This window comes from Lampetra planeri, chromosome 77, assembly GCF_965212315.1.
Source record: "Lampetra planeri chromosome 77, kcLamPlan1.2.h2, whole genome shotgun sequence".
NCBI lineage: Eukaryota > Metazoa > Chordata > Hyperoartia > Petromyzontiformes > Petromyzontidae > Lampetra > Lampetra planeri.
In genome coordinates, this window is record NC_136182.1 from 2683698 (window position 1) to 2703534 (window position 19837).

Genomic DNA, 19837 nt, shown 5'->3' on the forward strand with positions numbered 1-19837 from the left:
GACGCATGCGCAAGCACGGTGCCTTGCTGAACGACAGAAGTTTCCAACCCGCCATTGAGAACCTGGATGAAGGGTTCCTGGGTGGTGGACACTAGGATATGTGCCGCGACCAGGGACAATCCCCCGACGGCCTTATTGGAGGGTCACAAGAGGATCCCCCCAGCAGTCACCGCCAAATCCAGTGGCTTGTGTAAACGCAAGCGGACCAACATTTGTGCCCCAGGGGGAATACGCACTGTTTTCGATGCGAGCGCTGGTACAGTAGCGTTGGCCGCGCACACCCAAGTGAGGGAGGGCAAAAATGTAAACCGGCGGCCCGACAGCAATTCAATGCATTCTAGATCAATGAGAATATTTACGGGCATCTTACCCAATAAATTATTTCCGAGCAAACAATGAATGGCCAGGGACAAGGAAACGAGGATCGGGCCAGTCAACTTAACATCCCCAATACAGACCTGCACTGTAATTTTGCCGATAATGCCCAATGAGCCCTGTTCGCGGCGTAGCAGGGTACCTCAATGGGGCATAACCTACGGCATTTATCGGGCAAAATAATATAAATAAGCTCTGAAACGATGGTCGCCGATGCTCCCGTGTCGACGAGCATCCTATAACGGACCCCTTCGATGGAACCGATGATAACAGATGACCCCGCGGCTGCTGACCTGGTCGGAGGTGCCAGTTACAATCCAGACCCCCCACCACTGACGCCGGCAAGAAGACGAACCAGCTCGATGAGATGAGTGAGGTGGAATCAGGGGCCGAGTGAGTGAGGAGCCGCAACTCGCCTGAGATTGGAGGGGAGGACGGTTGGCCGGACGAGGGTTGCTGTCCGGCAGGACGATTTCACGGCACAAGGCACCCCGACGAGACGTGGCCTGGCAGGCCACAGTTGTAACAAATGGTGAGGCCGCATTCCAGCCAAGGTTATGTCCTATCCCGTTGTTGAGAGGTTAGCCGACCCGACGCGCCGCACCGTCGCATCTTCAGCCCCCAGCCGGAGGTGCGGCACAGGTGAGAGCAGGCTCCTCATCCTCTGGCGTACCCCGCACCTTGCAAGGGGCGGCACACGCCACCAGCCCTGTCCCGCGTTGTGAGAGTAAGTGCGCTTGAATGCACTTCGCGGCGGCGAGGGAGGACAGGTCGTCATTGTCGATGGCGTGTATGATGACTTCCAGGCTCCGCGCCAATGCCTGCAGTTTCTCGAGCACAAGGGCATCGAGGCGGCTTTGGCCAACGCCAGCAGCACGCTGCGGTCGGCGAGGGGAGTTTCGGCCTCCCATCCATCTGCCCGAGTGCTTGATGAAGCGCCACCCTGTCCGCTGGCGGGACGGTAACCAACGCGGAGACTTTCTTATATCTGCACGTGCTTGTGAGGGATTTGGCTCTCGAACGGTGGGCCAGCACACCCTAAGCCCCGCGGTGGGAATAGGCTATTCCTTTTTGATGTCCGTCACCTTTAAATGAATTAAATTAGCGTTTTTTGGCGATTTCACATTATTTATTTATCTCCATGCCCCGCCCAAGCTGCAGGGGGGTTGCCCCTAGCAACGCACGCGCGTCATCGGTGGAGGGTGGGGGGGATTTCTCCTTCGCGTTCAAAATGCAAAAAAAATACACACAACCCTGTCGGTAAATTTATCCAAGTGTCATGTCCTCTTCTCTCCCCCCCACTCCAATGTGTGCACTTACTACTCTAGGGTCGGTACATACTAATATTAAAGTGTAATAGTAGGTTTTTACCCTTTTAAACTGGTACAAAACTAACACCTTTATACAAGGCATCCTTTCGATTTAAAGCTTTCGTGACTGCAGGGATTCATCTTCTTGGTTCTTTCGGTAAAGTCACGTAGAAGGGAAGTAATAAAATAATAAAAATAAAACAATTCTCACGACGTTTCGGCCACAACGCAAGCAGCCGTCCTCAGGCGAAGAATGAAACACCCCAAGCTTGGAGCGTATATTTAAGCTGGGTTAGAGGGGGGGAGGTGGGAAGAAGAGCGCCTAAACAAAATAATTTGCATATGCAAATTAACAAAATAATTTGCATATGCAAATTAACAAAATAATTTGCATATGCAAATTATTTTGTTTAGGCGCTCTTCTTCCCACCTCCCCCCTCTAACCCAGCTTAAATATACGCTCCAAGCTTGGGGTGTTTCATTCTTCGCCTGAGGACGGCTGCTTGCGTTGTGGCCGAAACGTCGTGAGAATTGTTTTATTTTTTATTATTTTATTACTTCCCTTCTACGTGACTTTACCGAAAGAACCAAGAAGACAAGGCATCCTGTTTGCAATAACCACAACACAATTAGTCAAAAATGCAAACAAAAAGAAGCAACTCTGATAATGATAATAATATGCACTGTCCTTGAAGTTGATTGGTCCACACCCGAGACGGCTTTCTTTAGAGCCTAGTCCCCATTGGTGTTGGACCAGATGACGCCAGAAGGCGTACAACTCAAACACAGTGCAATATCAGAGTATTGAGAGCTCGGGGTAAGCATTTACACTATGAGATCTCTTTTACCAGTGGCAAAATATAATAGTTGGTTTTTACCCTTTTAAACTGGTACAAAACTGACACATTTATACAAGGCATCATGTTTGCAATAACCACAACACAAGTAGTCAAAAATGCAAACAAAAAGAAGCAACTCTGATACTGATAATAATATGCACTGTCCTTGAAGTTGATTGGTCCACACCCGAGACGGCTTTCTTTAGAGCCTAGTCTCCATTGGTGTTGGACCAGATGACACCAGAAGGCGTACAACTCAAATACAGTGCAATATCAGAGTATTGAGAGCTCGGGGTAAGCATTTACACTGTGAGATCTATTTTACCAGTGGCAAAATATAATAGTAGGTTTTTACCATTTTAAACTGGTACAAAACTGACACCTTTATACAAGGCAACACCAATGGGGACTAGGCTCTAAAGAAAGCCGTCTCGGGTGTGGACCAATCAACTTCAAGGACAGTGCATATTATTATCTTTATCAGAGTTGCTTATTTTTGTTTGCATATTTGACTACTTGTGTTGTGGTTATTGCAAACATGATGCCTTGTATAAAGGTGTCAGTTTTGTACCAGTTTAAAAGGGTAAAAACCTACTATTATATTTTGCCACTGGTAAAAGAGATCTCATAGTGTAATATTAAAGTGTTTACATAGTTTTCTTGTAGCATTATTGTAGCTCGGGCGGAGGGATGGTGGGGTGGGGCGGGGGTAGCGGCTCAGCCCCCAGCCTGGCATTGTCTCACCTCCTCCGGCTGGCCAATCTAGGCGAGGTCGCAGGCTCTGCATGGGACTAGGCCTCACCACGGCAATGTAAAGTACAATTTTATTTAATCTTTCGCTAAGAACTCAGGTTTATTGTTTACTATTATTAAACAAATAAGTTTATAAACATTACAAAAAAATGTTTCAGTGCAGATAACTCTGCTTCATTGTTTACTATTATGAAACTAATAAGTTGGCAAAACATCTGCCTGGCAACACAAGCTCCCAACTTCGACACCCTGGATCAGACCCTAAGTGAGGATACAGCAAAACTTGAACAATACTGCAACACATGGCGACTCAAATCAAGCCCTACAACGCAAAGGCCAATCAAGAGCTTAACATCCAGATGAACAAATTCAAGCTAATGCACCACCCCACCCCCACATACCTCGGGGTGATGCTGGATAGGACACTCACTTTCCGGGAGCACCTGAGGACAACAACAGCCAAGGTTAAAACCAGGAACAACCTGATCTCCAAACTAGCTGGCTCAACATGGGGCACAGATACCACCACCCTCCGTGCCTCAGCAATTGTACTCTCGTTCTTAGCAGGAGAATCCTGTACACCTGTCTGGTCAAGGTCGTAACACACAGGCACAGCCAAACGCTATCACGAGCATCATCACTGGTCCACTTTCTTCACCCCGCTTCCCTAGCTCCCTGTCCTGGCACACATCACCCCTCCACACATCCAGCGACTCACAATAACCAACAAAATTATTGAAAAAATACTCTTCAGGACCTCTTCAACCCACCAAAAATAGGCCTCCTCTCAAGAAAGCCGATTTGGAAAGACTCATCCACTCACTACTTCAACACAAATCTCACCTGGGCATAATAATGGGACTCACTGGTCCTGGCAAATAAGTACCTCATTACCACGCCCACACAACAGCGCCCTGGTTTCAACCTCCCCAAAGTGTATTGTAGTGTATAGTGTACGTATGTAGAACTTATTTTGCACCGGACATAGCCAACTGTGCTAATCTGAGATGCGAGCGAAGGACAACAAAAAACTTTGCGTATGTAAAGAGCAACATAATATTTATGTACGGTATTTTGGTGATTTAATTTTATAGTGTACTTATCTGACTGTACCCTGGATAATTTGTGTTCAAGTTTACTGCGGTACAATCAAAGTCTTGAGTGCAGTATCTACGTGTTAAACTGAGTATCTTTGGTAGTTTAACGTAAAGTTGTGGGGACGTCCTAGGATGAAGATGTGTGCATTAACATAGTGCTACGGTCACTAGGTGATGTTAACTACCCCGTCTGGTATACAGGAGGTTGTGGATTCAATCCCGACTCTGAAACATGCTGTATATTTGGAGTCTGTGTTTCTCTCTCTCTCCCCATGGTGGCATGGATTTTTCTCCGTGTCCTCCGGTTTTTCCCTACACATTTAGAAACAAGCATTTAGAGTATATGGCTGTTGCTATAAATTTCCACATGGTGATGATGATATCAGCCACTTCATTTTCCAGGCTAGCCGAGTGGCATAGTCAGGTCCGTTCTGGTGACATAGCTCAGTCGGCCTTTCCTCGTGAAAAAAAGTTTAGTTTAGTCACTGTACCCTCCATTGTCTTTGTTTAGCTCTTGTGGAAACATTTCATTGCTTGACCTCATTTCGATATTCATTGTTTCACCTTTCAGGAACGCATCCCCGGCATAAACCGGGGTATTAACCTATAACAATATTATATATATTTTTTTTTATTTTAGCATGTAATGCCTATTGAGCTACTTAGCTCTTTTTAGAAGCGACCTGGCTATCACAAATGAATGCGCAACGAAGTGACGTATCATCGCTTGGAATTTCGTTCGTTTCTCAGTCCACTTGTCCTGGTGAGTGTCGCAGCAGCTGCACGTTGAGAAGGGCAGTCCAGACCTCCCTTTCTCTTCCTGGGGAATTCCCAGGCGTTCCCAGGCTAGCTGAGTGGCATAGTCCCGCCAGCGTGTGCTTGGCCGTCCCCAGGCTATTCGCCCAGTGGAACGTGCCCAGTAGAGTTGCAGGGGGATTCTATTGGGGGGCATCCTCACCAGGTGCCCGAACCACCTCAAATGGCTCCTTTTGATCCGGAGGAGCAGCGGCTCGACTCTGAGGTTCTCCCAGATTACCAAACTCCTCACCTGATCACGGGGAGTGAGCCCAGCAACCCTGCGGAGAAACCTGATTTTGGCCCTTTGTATCCACGATTTGATAATTTTGGTCATTACCCAAAGCTCACGACCATAGGTGAACTTCACTACCACGGAATGGTACAGTGCCCTCAACACTGCAGACGCTGCAGAAATCTGCTGGTCGGTCTCCCGCTCTCACTTACTTTCACTCACGAAAGGGACTTAAACTCCTCCACTAAGGGCAGATGTTCCCCCCTCACCTGGAGAGAACAATCCACCATTTCCCGAGAGTGAACCATGACCTCAGATTTGGAGGTGCTGATCATCATCCCAGCCGTTTCACACTCGGTATCAAACTGTTCAAGTGGATGCTGGAGTGTGACGTCACCTGCATGCCTCCGTACTGGATAATCTCCATACCTCGGCTATGCCTTGATATGCTGTCCATGAAAATACAAACAGGAGTGGAGAGAAGACACACCCTTTGCAGGGTCCAACACCTACAGTGAACGACTTTGATTTAACACCAACAATACGGACACAGCTCTCACTCCGGGAATAGAGGAACCGGATAGCACACAAAAGCAGCACTGGTCCATCACTCTCACGCAGTACCTCCCACAAGACATTTTGAAAAATATAGTCATATGCTTTCTCCGAGTATACAAAGCAGAGGTAGACTGGAGAAGCATACTCCCATTACCCCTCAAATATCTCTGAGAGGGAAAAGAGCTGGTCCATTGTTCCACGACCATGACAGAATCCACAATGTTCCTCCTGAATCTGAGACTCCAGCACTCTGGCTTGGGCTTTATCTGGGATGCTGAGGGGAACCACAACCTCAGTTTTCCAATTCAGAGTTACTGTACCACAACATTGAAGAGGCATGTTAACCACAACACTCCTACACTGTTTAGCACTTTTAACAACTCTGGGCGAATCTTGTCCACCCCAGAAGCTTTGCTGCTATGAAGGCCCTCGACATTCGCAGTGACTTCAGCAGCCGTGATGGATCCGACACACAAGGGCTGCCTCCGGAGAGGAGGGCATGTCCACCGGGTTGAGGAGCTCCTCAAAGTGTTCCTTCCACCTCTCGATTATCTCCTTAGTTGAGGTCATTGTTATGCCATGCTTACTGAACTCAGCCTGGGCCATGTCCCGTCGACCCCTCTTAAGGCATCGAATGGTTTGCCTGAACATCTTTTAGGCTGCCCGGCAGTCCCACTTCATGGCCTCTCCAAATTTCTCCCACGCCACCCGGGGCTTTCACTTCAGCGACTGCTGCAGCTGTTGCCCTATTGACACACCGGTACCTCTCAAAAGAGTCACGAGATCTTTTTCCCAGCATAGCTCGGAAAGCCTCCTTTCTCAACTTAACAACTTCCCTTACCAATGGTGTCACATTAATTTAACGGTACACGTAGAAGGTGTGCAGTTTTTTGGAAGCGGTACAACATCTCTTGGCCTTATCCAGACCTAAGTCGTCCAAATAACTTAACGTGTGGCTATGTTGTTGTTTAGGCTTCAATAAGTTGAGAAAATGTGGCCATCCCAACAGACAGCAGTGCCACAAAGACAGATAATGAAAAAATGTGATTGCCTGATTTTAAGTGGTAAGGCGTTCCATAGCTTGTGTGTCTCGCAAACAAAGCCCGATGGCCAAAAGAGTGCAACTTAGACCTGAAATATTGAGTAGCTGGAGATCAGAAGATCTTAAGTAATGTGGGTTGAGCCCTTTTAAAGCCTTAAGGGAGAAGAGGACTGGTGTAATGCGCTCACAGAATGGTGTAAGTGTGAGCATTCTAGCAGCTGCATTCTGAACAAGTTGCTGTGTACCCAGGACTTTGTTCTGTATCCCAACAATAACGGAGTTGCAGTTTTCGATTTGGGATAACGCAACAGCATGGACCAGTCTCTCCAAGTCAGCAGATGACAGGAAGTGATGCATTCTGCCAATATTTTTAGGTGGAAAAATGACTTTTTAACCACCATATGTGCCTGTTCAAACTGAACACCAAGGTTTCTGACATCCCGTGTAGGACTGACAAAGCAAACCAATTTTATAAATATGCAGAAGGGAGCCGATGAATATGAATTTGGTCTTGTTGGGATTTTGTAGCAAAACGTTTTGGTGCAACCATGAATTCAACTATTGTTAGTGATGCAGATAGCGCAGAAGATGCTGTTGCATAGTCTGGACCTAATCGTACAGCATAATAAAGGCAGGATAAGCCAAGACATGGGAGCAGAATACCCAATGGTGCCATGTAGATGCTAAAAAGTAATGGGCCCAGCACAGATTCCTGTGGAAGAGATCAGAGAACTGGTCTAATTTGTGACTTGAAGCCATCATGTGTAACGTAGTACATACGATTCTTTAAGTAAAAGGAGAACCACAACAAAACTATGTCAGAGATCCCTATTGAAACTTTCAGTTGGTCAAGGAGAAGCCTGTGATCAGTGGGGTCAAATGCTGAGCTTAGATCTATCAAATGAGGAGGTTGACAAAGCCTTTATCTGCTGTCCCGTTGAAATGCTGTTACTGTCCCGTCGATGTCCTGTTGATATCCCTTTCAATGTCCCGTCGATGACCCGTCGTTGTCGTGTCAATATCCTGTTGATATACTGTTGATGACCCATTTACGTCCCGTTGATGTCTCATCGATGTCCCGTTGATGTTCTGTCGATATCCTGTTAATGTCCTGTTGATGTCCCGTCGATATCTTGTTGGTGTACCGGTGATGTCCTGTCGATGTCCTGTTGATGACCCGTTGATGTCCCATTGACGTCCCTTTGATGTCCTGTTGGTGACCCATTGATGTCCTGTTGATGTCCCGTCGATGTTCTATTGATGTGCCGTCGATGTCCTGTCGATGTATTGTTGATGTCCCGTTGATGTACTGCTGATGGCCAGTAGATGACCCGTTGACCACTGCCCGCAGGTACGGCCACTGACGGTACCACTGAGAGGCTTAAATACATCTTCGAGCAATCCAAGGTGAGCACCACCACCATCACCACCACCACACCACTACCATCACCACCATAACCACCAACACCACCACCACGATCAAAAAGAACAACCACCATTCGCCATAATTAGCACTGACGTTACTAGGGCACTTTTGCCAAACTATGTGCACTTTAAGGCCACATAAAGTGTCGAAGGCTCACTGGCAGGGGGTCACGGGACAGACCCACGTGCCATGGGTTGACTGATATATCACCTGTCCCCCCTTACTGTGCCAACTCGCTGGCGTTTTATCCACCTGGTGTTCCGCTTGTTGTTGTGAGCATCGCTCCTCTTCCCTCTGTTGTTGCTGAAGGGCAACTGCCTGCAACTGCCACCACCTTCGTCATCAACAACTTTACTCCACTATTTCCTCCACCACCACCACATCATCATCATTACCACCATAACCATAGAAAAGTACAAAGAGCAAGACTGTTGTGGAAAGTGGTTAGCGAACACCTATAAAGGCCGGCACAGAATGCAAGGAGTTGGTGGCCAACACCACACACGGCCCTTCTTTGTCTCCACAGTGGTGATGTTTACACACCGCACTATGTACTCATTTGCGGCTGAGTCGACCTAGGGTAGGCCCACGACTGCTTCAGATAATCGTTACTGGTGTTCGCCGTGAACGGGAATCGAACCCGGGTTGCCGGGTTTGTAGCACAGCGTAGCGCTAACCGCTACACTACCGCTCCATCCACACATTCAATCATCCATCACAGACACTCGCACAGAGACCAATAGACTCGTACAGAGACCCATATATTCTACACACTAAGACCCACACAAAGACCCATAGACTCACACAGCGACCCATAGACCCACATCGAGACCGATTGAATGGCGCAGAGACCAATTAGATCCAGACACAGACCCACAGCCTGAGACATCGCATCATGATTGTGTAATTGTATCGCAACTCAAGTACTTTTGTGTGGTTGTTGCAATTTGTGATTTTTTTTCTTTTGGATGAGACAGAATTGGTTAGTTGATCTGGGCCAAGAGCGGTGAAGATTATAAACTAATTTATTTAGAACTGATTTTTGTTTTTGTTGTTGTGTTTAAGTTTGTTGTCCTTCCCGCACACCTCCGATTAGCACGATTGGCCATGTACGGTGCAAAATAAGTTCAACATGCACTGCATTATACGCTACAATATACACCCTAGACCCCCTAAATCTTCCAGGGGGTCTAGGGGTCCCCCCCCAGAAAAAAAAATATCTAAATTTGAAAACGAATTTCCTGCCTAAAATATTGCAAAATTAACTAACACATGGGATGGACTTTTAATTTATCTTTTACAATAATGTCTAATAGTATGGGAACCTCATTTGCCAGTAAAAATATGATAATTGGTTTTTTACCCTTCTATCTGGCAACAAAAACTGACACCTTTTTACAAGGAGTCATGTTTGCATAGACCGCAATACCTGCAGTCATAATACAAACAAAAGAACATAACTCTGATAATGTGCACTGTCCTTGAAGTTGATTGGTCCACACCCGAGACAGCTTTCCTTAGAGCCTAGTCTCACATGGGTTGGACCATAATGTCTAATAGTGTCTTGTATTCCATTGTTCTGTTTTTTTTACCTATTCTTGTTTCATTGTGTAATGCGAGCGTAAATGGGAAGGCCGGATGTGACGATCCGAGAGGGAGGAGTCAGGGTCACGTGGGAGAGAGGTTATAGGAGGGAGCCCGGAAGAGATCAGGGCCAGTCGATGGAGTGAAGAGGCGAGACCACGTTGGGTGGCCGCCGCGCCATCAGCCACGTGGCTGATGGGGCTTGGCACACCGCCAGCTAGCGGTGTGCGGAGCGAGAGCGGAGTGTGCGGGGCACACAGAGCTAGCGGAGTGGCTAGCGGAGCCGTGCGGAATGCACGGGGCTAGCAGAGTGGCTAGCGGAGCCGTGCGGGGTGCACGGGGCTAGCAGAGTGGCTAGCAGAGCCGTGCGGGGTGCACGGGGCTAGCGGAGTGGCTAGCGGAGCGTGCGGAGTGCACGGGGCTAGGGGACTGGCTAGCGGAGCGTGCGGAGTTCACGGGCAGCAGAGTGGCTGCAGAGTGTGCGGGGGCACACGGAGCAGCGGGGTGGCTGCAGAGTGTGCGGGGCGTGTGAGAGACGACGCTGGTCCGAGGAGGAGGCCGGCGGGGTGCGGAGGAGAAGAACATAAATAAAGGACCAACGGAGAGCGACATCGTGTGAAGGAGTTCTTTATTACAATTGTATGTAATGGCAGAGATTAGGGATTACTAAAGTACAACTGTAGTGGGTTCGAATTAGGTGCACACACACGCAGCTTGGAGGCAACACTATTTATTAACGGTAAGTAATATAACACTGTACATGAGGTGGCGACCACCTTCCTCAACTCACTAACACTCTGGAACGCGACACAGACTGGACCAGGCAGGCAATGGCCTGCCTGGCCCAGGACGACGACTCGGGACTTGACGACCGATGATGTCTTCACTTCGGAGTACAGTACAACAGCCTCGCTCTGCGTTCACACCATGCTTATATCTCCTTTGGCGTGGCCGGCTCCGCCCAGGCGTGACTGGCTCTCTCCAGGCCACGCCTCCCTTCCCAGGACACGCCTCACTTCCCCCACCTCTGGGAAGGTCCGGATCCCTCCACCACGTGACCCCCCAGGCACCCCCTTGGGGCCCCCAGCCATCGTACGGGCCGATACAGTAGTGACCGTTCTATGTCACTACACAACCATAACCATAATCATTTGAACATACATCTATGCATTGTTATATGAAGACAAGTCCAGATGTACTCTTTGGTTCTTTCGGTAAAGTCACGTAAGTAGAAATAAAACAAAATAAATCACGACGTTTTGTTAGTAACACAAGACTTTACCGAAAGAACCAAAGAGTATGGATTCCTGCAGTCACGAAAGCTTCAAATCAAGATTAAAGTCCAGATATTGTGACCAATGTTTAGCAAAATTGTTTTTTTAATTTACATAGCATAGCAAATTTTTTTTTAAACATTGGTTATCGCAATATATTGTGGGGGGACATTTTGAGCATATTTGAATATTGGGTGGGGATGTGTCCCCCCCAAAATATATTATAATTACGGCCTTGCACGACACTATACACTATACCACTACACATCTCTCAACCCTCTCCCACCACCACCTCGCAGGAATTGCAGAACGAGTCAAAAGAAACGGTGCAGAGAGCCGTGCCTGCCCTGCTGAGGAACCTCACCGCTCAGACCAGCAGCACCCAGCTCACTCCGGACAGAGTGCGCGCTGCCAGCGCTGCTCTGGGGCAGATTGCTCTGGCGGCCAAGGACAAGAGGATCACCTTCCAGCGCCAGGTGGCCGCGGTGAGCAAGACAGGGAGAGAGAGGGACAGGGGGACAGGGTTGGTCGTTGCCGTCATAGGTAAACTCAACAACAGGCAGTTCTAAAGAGATGAGTTTTTAATTTAGTGTCCTGTGTAGTAGTGTATCCTTTGTAGTAGTGTATATTGTAGTGGACATAAGTGTAGTGTATAGTAGTGTAGTGTATAGTAGTGAATAGTGTAGTGTGTACCATAGTGTAGTGTGTAGTGTCGTGTATAGTGTAGTGTATAGTATATTGTGAATTGTAATGTCAATTGTAGGAAAGGACAATAAACTAAACACAAAGCAGTTTTCAAGAAATAAGTTTGTCAATCTTGGTGATGATTTAAAAGTGCATATCTCCAGCGGCTTCCTATCATTGAAAGGAAGAAGGTTCCAGACGGCCGTGTAAGCAAATCCCAAACGTGCGAAATGCAGTGACCATCTTTGTTCAATAGTTTGCCAAAAGCCGCTGCTGCGAGCATGACCAGAGTCTGCGTGATGGTTTATGTTTCTTGATGAGATCAGCAAGGTATTGTAGTTCATTTGTGTCAAGCACTTTGTGTGTAATGACTGCAAACTTTAAAGTATGAATTCAGCAATAAGAAGCCAATGCAGATCAGCGAGCACTGGACGGACATGGTGGGATCTTGCAGTAACCCGTCACGGTAGACATCCCATAGTGAGTTTCAATAATCGAGCCTTGTCGATACTATGCGTCACGACTCAATAGTGGTCAAATGTGTCGCAGAGCCCTGATATGTAAATTGCAGGACCTGACGATATTTTGCACCTGGTGAGCAAACGAAAGATTCTGGTCGAGTATGGTGCCCGAGGCTCTTTAGATTACTCGGAAACTGAATCCTCGAGTCTGCAAAGCCCCCAACGAATCATCCCACAAATTGATCTTAATCTTCAGTCAGGTGATAAGCCATCACCACCGCCATCCCTCTCCTCCCTTTGATGGGGAACTGAGCCCACAATCGCCAGGAACTAACAGCCTCGCACACCTCGACTCTACAATCCCACACCCCCTTCATTATTTTATTCAAAATTTCCCACTCCATTTGTTTGGCAGTTTCCTGCCCCGAGTGGAGAACTGTCCACCCTTCACAACGACTGGAGGCAGAGGCAGTCCTGCGGACTTCCTGTACAGGAATACCTTGCACTTTCGTCTGGTTAGTGACCAGAGCATGGACGAATGTCAAAAATGGACGAATGTCAAAGCAGAGCCCTTATTTAGCTTGCAAATTTATCTTGGCTGGCGAAAAACGTACATGCCAATAACTAAAATAAATATAAAAACGTACATGCAAATAACTAGAGTAACTATATAACACATGCGTGCGAAACTTAAATAAACATAAATAAAAAAATAAGCTTAAGAATAAATTAACAAAACTAAATAAATAAGCAAAACTAAATAAATAAACAAAAAAATTCCTGGAAATATTTGTATTCTTGCGTAAGTAAACACTGTAGTATTATAATGCTATCACACAAAAAAACCTATGAATTGTTTACAGTATAATCACGTAAATAAGTACAGTATTATTTATATATGAATAAACACAAATATAAGAGATGCTCACAAAGACTGAACGAAAAAGATGACACGTGGCGTGAACGTCGTGGAAGGTTTAGGATGAAATAGGACGAAATTTGAAATGTGGTTGTAATTAAAAACGGCTGAAAGAGCGAAGCGACGAAAGTCAAGTGGACGAAAGTCAAGGTATCGTAAATATACCACAGAAGTGCAAGATGTACTGGTCCATCACCGGAAAAATAAATGGAAGCCTCTCCTCCGCAGTGAGAATTTGCACATTCATTCCTCATGGCCAGCCTCTTTGGTTTGCCTAGTGTTTCTTTGAAAAAACTCCGAACGGAGGGGTAGAATCTGGATCCACTTACTCAGACTGCGTCATAGACGCCATCTCCTACCCAGGGCCTCCAGCACAAGCTTATATGGGTGTGTCCACCATGGTTACAGTATAAGTTAGCGTTAGAATGAGGGGTGACCTCGCCCCTTGCACACACTGATCTATTAAATATAAGGATAAAAGACAAATATCTCTCGTATACATTAACATATCGTTGGGGCAAGTGCCATTAGCGAGTAGCACCTATGAATTCTAGATTTGAAGCTTTCGTGACTGCAAGGATTCATATTCTTAGGTTTTTTCGGTAAAGTCACGTAGGTAAAACATTAAAATTAATAAAAGTAAAATAAAATAAAAATCACGACGTTTCGGAAGCAACACAAGCCTCCGTCTTCAGGTGGAACCGTCACAGCCCGACAGCTGTATTAAGTTAATGAGAGATTACAGGAGATACCACTCCGTATATATAATGGTTGAGGGGGGGGGGGGGGCAGGAATGGCCCACTTTTTATTATTATGGTAAGGTGCGGTTTGAGACTATGAATAGACTGCATAACAAAAGACTGAGCCTTTATTATGGAGAGGTTCGGTTTGTGACTACGCCTAGCCTACATAATAAAAGTGTGAAAAAAGAAAGCTAAACCTGGTAGAAAGCTAAACCTGGCGAAACAACTGGCTGTCCATCAGTATGTTATGCAGTCTATTCATAGTCTCAAGCCGCACCTTTAATCATTGGAAAGATGTGATTAACCATGCAAAAAAAAAAGATTTATCTACACTTATTTGAACCATCTTATTTGACAGAAAACTATTGCAGGTTACTGATGGACAGCCAGTTGTTTCGCCAGGTTTAGCTTTCTACCAGGTTTAGCTTTCTTTTTTCACACTTTTATTATGTAGGCTAGGCGTAGTCACAAACCGAACCTCTCCATAATAAAGGCTCAGTCTTTTGTTATGCAGTCTATTCATAGTCTCAAACCGCACCTTACCATAATAATAAAAAGTGGGCCATTCCTGCCCCTTCCCCCCCCCTCAACCATTATATATACGGAGTGGTATCTCCTGTAATCTCTCATTTACTTGATACAGCTGTCGGGCTGTGACGGTTCCACCTGAAGACGGAAGCTTGTGTTGCCTCCGAAACGTCGTGATTTTTATTTTATTTTACTTTTATTAATTTTAATGTTTTACCTACGTGACTTTACCGAAAAAACCTAAGAATAAGCACCTATGAAGGCTAGCAAGACATACGAGGGGGTGGGTGGACAGCAACCACACCCGGCTGCCTTTGTCTCCCCAGGGGCGATGTTTACACACCGCACCAGGTACTCATTTGAGGCTGAGTTGATCTAAGGGAGGCCCAGGACCTGTTCAGGTAATCGTCACTGTTGTTGGTGGCTGTAAGCGGGAATCGAACTCGAGTCGCCATGTTCATAGCACAGTGCGCTAAATGCGAAACTATCGCTGCCCCAAATACAATAGCAATACAATACCCACCATTCACCACTATATGACAGTGACGTCACTACGGCGCCCGTGCCAGGCCATGTGCACACACACACAGACATACACACCCCAAACTCTCACTCACTTCAGCCTCACCACACCCACCCATCATTCACCCAGTTTGCCTTTCGTTATCCACCCTCACCCTGCACTGAGGGTAACAGGTTAAAAAAAGACAACTCGAACTCGGGTCTTCGCCAGGTCCGTAGCGCTAACCCCTACTACACTACCACTATCTATACACACAACACAGACTATCGATGCAAACACTGACAGATGCACCACCAAATTCTGTGCTCTCAACCCATCATGCCACATCCCAACAGGACTTTCTGGAAACGTCAAGCAATCTCCTGAATAGAAGCAACGCGCACTTGTGGAGGGCACTGCAGGAGAGGAACAAGTCGAACAGCGCGGATCTCCTCAAGAGCATCGAGATCTTCATGTCGAGGATTAACACCACCAGTGGATTGGGCATGGCCACACGTGAGCATTCGGGGGAAAGATACGGGGGGGGGGTGGGGGAGACACACTGTGAGACACAGGGAGATCCAAGAAGATGTGGGGGGAAAAACTGAGAGACACGAGGAGACACAGGGAGACACGGGAAGATCCTGGGAGGCAATGGGAGACTCGGAGAGAGGTGGGGGGAGACCTGGGAAGACACTGGGAAGCACAGTGAGACTCGGGGAGATGTAGGGGGAGACACTGGGAGGCAGGGGGAGACGTGGAGAGATGTGGTGGGAGATACGGGGAGATGTTGAGAAGCACAGGGACTCGAGGAGATGCGCAGAGATGTGGGGGGATACACTGGGAGACACTTGGTGGCATGGGGGGACGCGGGGAGGCTCGGTTTTGAACCCACGACCTCTTGCATACCAGGCAAGCCAAATGTTCTCTCTACTCCTCTCTTAGAGACCTCTTCCTAAAACATCCCCCCTCTTACCCTCCCTCTACTCTCTGGCACTCCTCCTCAATCCTGCAGGTGCCAACGACGAACGGGCCTTCAACATCACGAGTGCCAACATCCTGCTGGAGGGCACGGTCTATGGAAACAGCACCCAGGGCGCCTACTCCAAGACGTTTTTGAATGGCACCGACGCAACGTCCGTGACGATCGATAGCCAGCAACTTTCGAATGTCGTCAATGGCGACTTATACATCATCAACATCCTCTTCACGTGAGTCTCACTGGAAGATCTCACTGTGTCCGCTCAGTGCTTGCTGAGCGGCATTGGCCTCCTGTTGTACGTAAGTTGAACTTCTTTCGAACCGTACGTAGTCAACTGTGCTCATTGAAGGTGCGGGGAGAAAGACAACAAACACAACAAGCAGTTCTAAAGCGATGAGGTTTCAATGCAGACCTTAAAGTGGCTTCCTAACATCGGAAAGAAGAGCATTCCAGACGGCCGCAGAAGCACATCTGAAAGCGTACGATGTGGTGACTATTTTTGATTGATGTTTAGCCAAAACCCGCCACTGCGTGAATTGCCGAAGTTCACGTGATCATGATTTATGCTCCTTTACGAGATCAACAAGGTATTGTGTTTCACTTGTGGTAAACACTTTATCTGTAATGAGTTATTCGCCCCATCAATTAATTGCCGAGCGATGCATGGATCGAGCGATCCCATTGTTTAGTATTGCGTGGTAAAAAGATACACCTTTTTCGTGATTGGCTAATATCTGCGCAATCGGTAATTCCGTCGCGGTCCGTTGTTATCCTCCATTACAGCACAGTGGTAACACTTCCGCTGTTGCCTCGAGAGGTAGCAAAAAACTACTGCGGTGGGTAACACGGAAAGTTCAGATGCTCACGAGGGTGGGGAGAGGCTGCCATTGTTTTGTCTGGAGCTAGGACTGGTACTCCTGGCTAGGTATGGTGCGAAATTAGCTCAACATATCAATACCTGCCATTCAACCCTAAGTGACGGTGATGTCACCATTGCGCCTGTGCCAGGCCAGGTGCACTTTGAGTCCACGTGAATTGTTTAAGGCTCGCTGCCAGGACGTCATGGGACAGACCATGCACGTGCCCCCTACTGTGCCAACTTTCTGCGTTTTATATACCCTGTGTTCCGTTTGTTGTTGTGAGCATTGCTCATCTGCCCTCCGTTGTTGTTGTTGGAGAGCGACTGCCTCCAACTGCCAAGTAGCAGCATCCTATTGGGCAGTTGGAGGCAGTTCAACATGCGTCCATACATACACGCATACATACACGCATGAAAGGCGCTTTATAAAATTGAGATTATCATGAATGAATGCACTGCAACAAAAACATTGCTGCGAATGTGCCGTTGTGCAACCCCGATTTGATATCGAGCTAATTTCCATATTTAACAACTCACGCACGCATGTGTTGAGACAGGACCCTGGCAGGAATCCTGCCGCTTCGACTCACTCCAGAGCTGATTGACGGCAGCGTGAACTACGAAGTCGGAAGCTACGTCCTCAGCACCGTTGTGAACGGTGCGAAGAGTGGCGCATGTGTCACGGACATTAAGTTCCATTTCCCAGTCACGGAACCAAAAGTTTCCCATAGTAACAACATTAAATGCACCTTCTGGGACACACAGGTGAGTGGAGAGTTACATGCATATATATGTTGAAGTTTTTCACACCGTACTTTGCCAACCGTGCTAATGGGAGGTGCGTTTGTCTGTGGGGAGGGGAGTGTATGATACAGCCACGGTTGGCGAGATGTTAAATACCTCGCCTCGTATACAGGAGGTTGTCGGTTCGATCCTGACCCTGATGCCTGTTGTATATTTGGAGTTGCCTCTCTCTCCCCGTCATCATGTGGATTTTCCTCCGGGTCCTCCGGTTTTTTCCCTCCACATTTAGAATCGACGTGAGTTTGGATTATATGTCTGCTATAAATTTGCACGAGATGATAAGCCACTTAATTGAGCTATCATTGCGATAGCCGGGTCGTTTCTGATAAAGAGCTACATAGCTCAGGGGGCCTTACCTGGTAAAATTAAATTAGTTAAATTTTCAATGGTTTTAGTTATAATTTTTTTTAATTTTGGCAGAATTCATATCCGAGCCCTGTTGTCTCATCGTAGACTCCAGCTCGTTCAGAATGCAGCTGCTCATATGTCTTGCACAGTCTCGCGAGCGCATCACACACATCTGCTATATTGTTATCTGTACTGCCTACCAGTGCAGTACCGATTGGACTATGAGAATCTGCTACTCACCTACAAGGCTCTCAGTGGGTTCGCCCCACGATATTTGATCCGTGTCTTACTCTCCAATGAGATCCCTAAGATTCAGATCTCTTTCTTATAAGGACTCCGAGCCCAAGACTGTCTCTGCAGGCGTTGTGAGGCTGTTGCCTGCACTGTGCAGCTCCCAACCTCCATTGTTGCTGGCGACTGCCTCCAATTGTTGAGCAGTGTCCTTCATTAGCCTACTCCACAGAGGCCGATTTTTACACCGCTGGTACCAGTCATTGCCAAGTGCACTCAGCTCCATATCCTCACATGACACATCATTCAATCTCTTCTCTAGCCAATGCCTGCTCGTTTCGCCCCCTGTCTCCGGACGAACAAAAGCAGTTGGGGCATGCTGTGGCTGTGAATGCAGGCTACGCGACCGAGCCAACACAGCCTTACCTGTTGGAGGAGATCACCGATGGGACTGTGTCCAGATTTGTCGAGGATGTGTGAGCTCCTAAAACAATCCAGCCTGGTTAAACTCAGAATGCATCGTAGGCTGGCCAGCCTGAATGTTTCTAACTGGTGCAGATATTCCATTAGTGGGGTCCAATTTCGCAGACGATTCAACCTGAAAAAAAACAATTGGAGATCCTTCACAGATGCAATCAAGGACAGCACTCTGACCCATGAGAACTACAACAATTTCACGAGGGCTGTGAACATAAGTGTCTGGCGCTCCATGCCAAGGGGCTGCAGCACTAGATACATCTCAGGCATATCAAGCACAACATCTGAGCTGTACACTCTCTATAAAAAAGAACACCATCTCGTCCCCCTCTCAGAATCCACTATAACGTTGGGAGAAAACCTAATAGACAACATAGGAGTAGAACGACACAATGCCTGCAGAGAGATGATCATGAAAACTAATCTGACACATGACAGCAAGAACGCTTGGGTGACCATAATAAAACTAGGAGTTGACAATATCACATCCCCAGTCGTGTCAAACGTTACTGCCAACCAGGTTGCACAACAACTGCTCAACAATGGGAAACGGTTGCAAAGAAGAAACACCGGAGAACATCACATCTCTGTTATAGAATCATATCTCTGCCCAAAACAGGGAAAAAACTTTTCATCATTAAAAAGCAACAGACCCATCTCCCTCCTTAGCATCACTTACAAACTCTGTAACGAATTTATCCTGTAACGAATTTAACCTCTGGTACTTCTCAAACTCATATGAGACCAAGTGGGCGTCAGACCTGGCCGATCCTGTGAAGGTCAACAACTAAACCTCACACAGCACATCGAAGATGGTTACCAACAGAAGATGATCACCCGCGCAGCGTTTGATGATTTGTCTGTTGCATATGACACTGTTCAACACCGTATCTTGATCCACAAACTGTACCTCATAACTGGCGACTTAAACCATAGCCAGACCATTTGTAGCCTCCTACAGAACAGACTTTTCTACATGGAACTAAATGGGAAGTAAAGTAGATGGCATT

The 19837-nt window shown here is 47.1% G+C and overlaps 1 protein-coding gene across 2 annotated transcripts in view; it reads left to right on the forward strand.

The window, feature by feature from the left end:
* The window catches only part of LOC144738121 (adhesion G protein-coupled receptor F5-like), a 73901-nt gene that overhangs the window by 15126 nt on the left and 38938 nt on the right, over positions 1-19837 (forward strand). For both annotated transcript variants that reach the window (XM_078621042.1, XM_078621041.1), the window contains exons 5-9: positions 8356-8411; positions 11588-11773; positions 15483-15642; positions 16142-16337; positions 17525-17732. In XM_078621042.1, coding sequence (XP_078477168.1) covers positions 8356-8411; positions 11588-11773; positions 15483-15642; positions 16142-16337; positions 17525-17732 — 806 coding nt within the window. The remainder of the gene's footprint in view (positions 1-8355; positions 8412-11587; positions 11774-15482; positions 15643-16141; positions 16338-17524; positions 17733-19837) is intronic.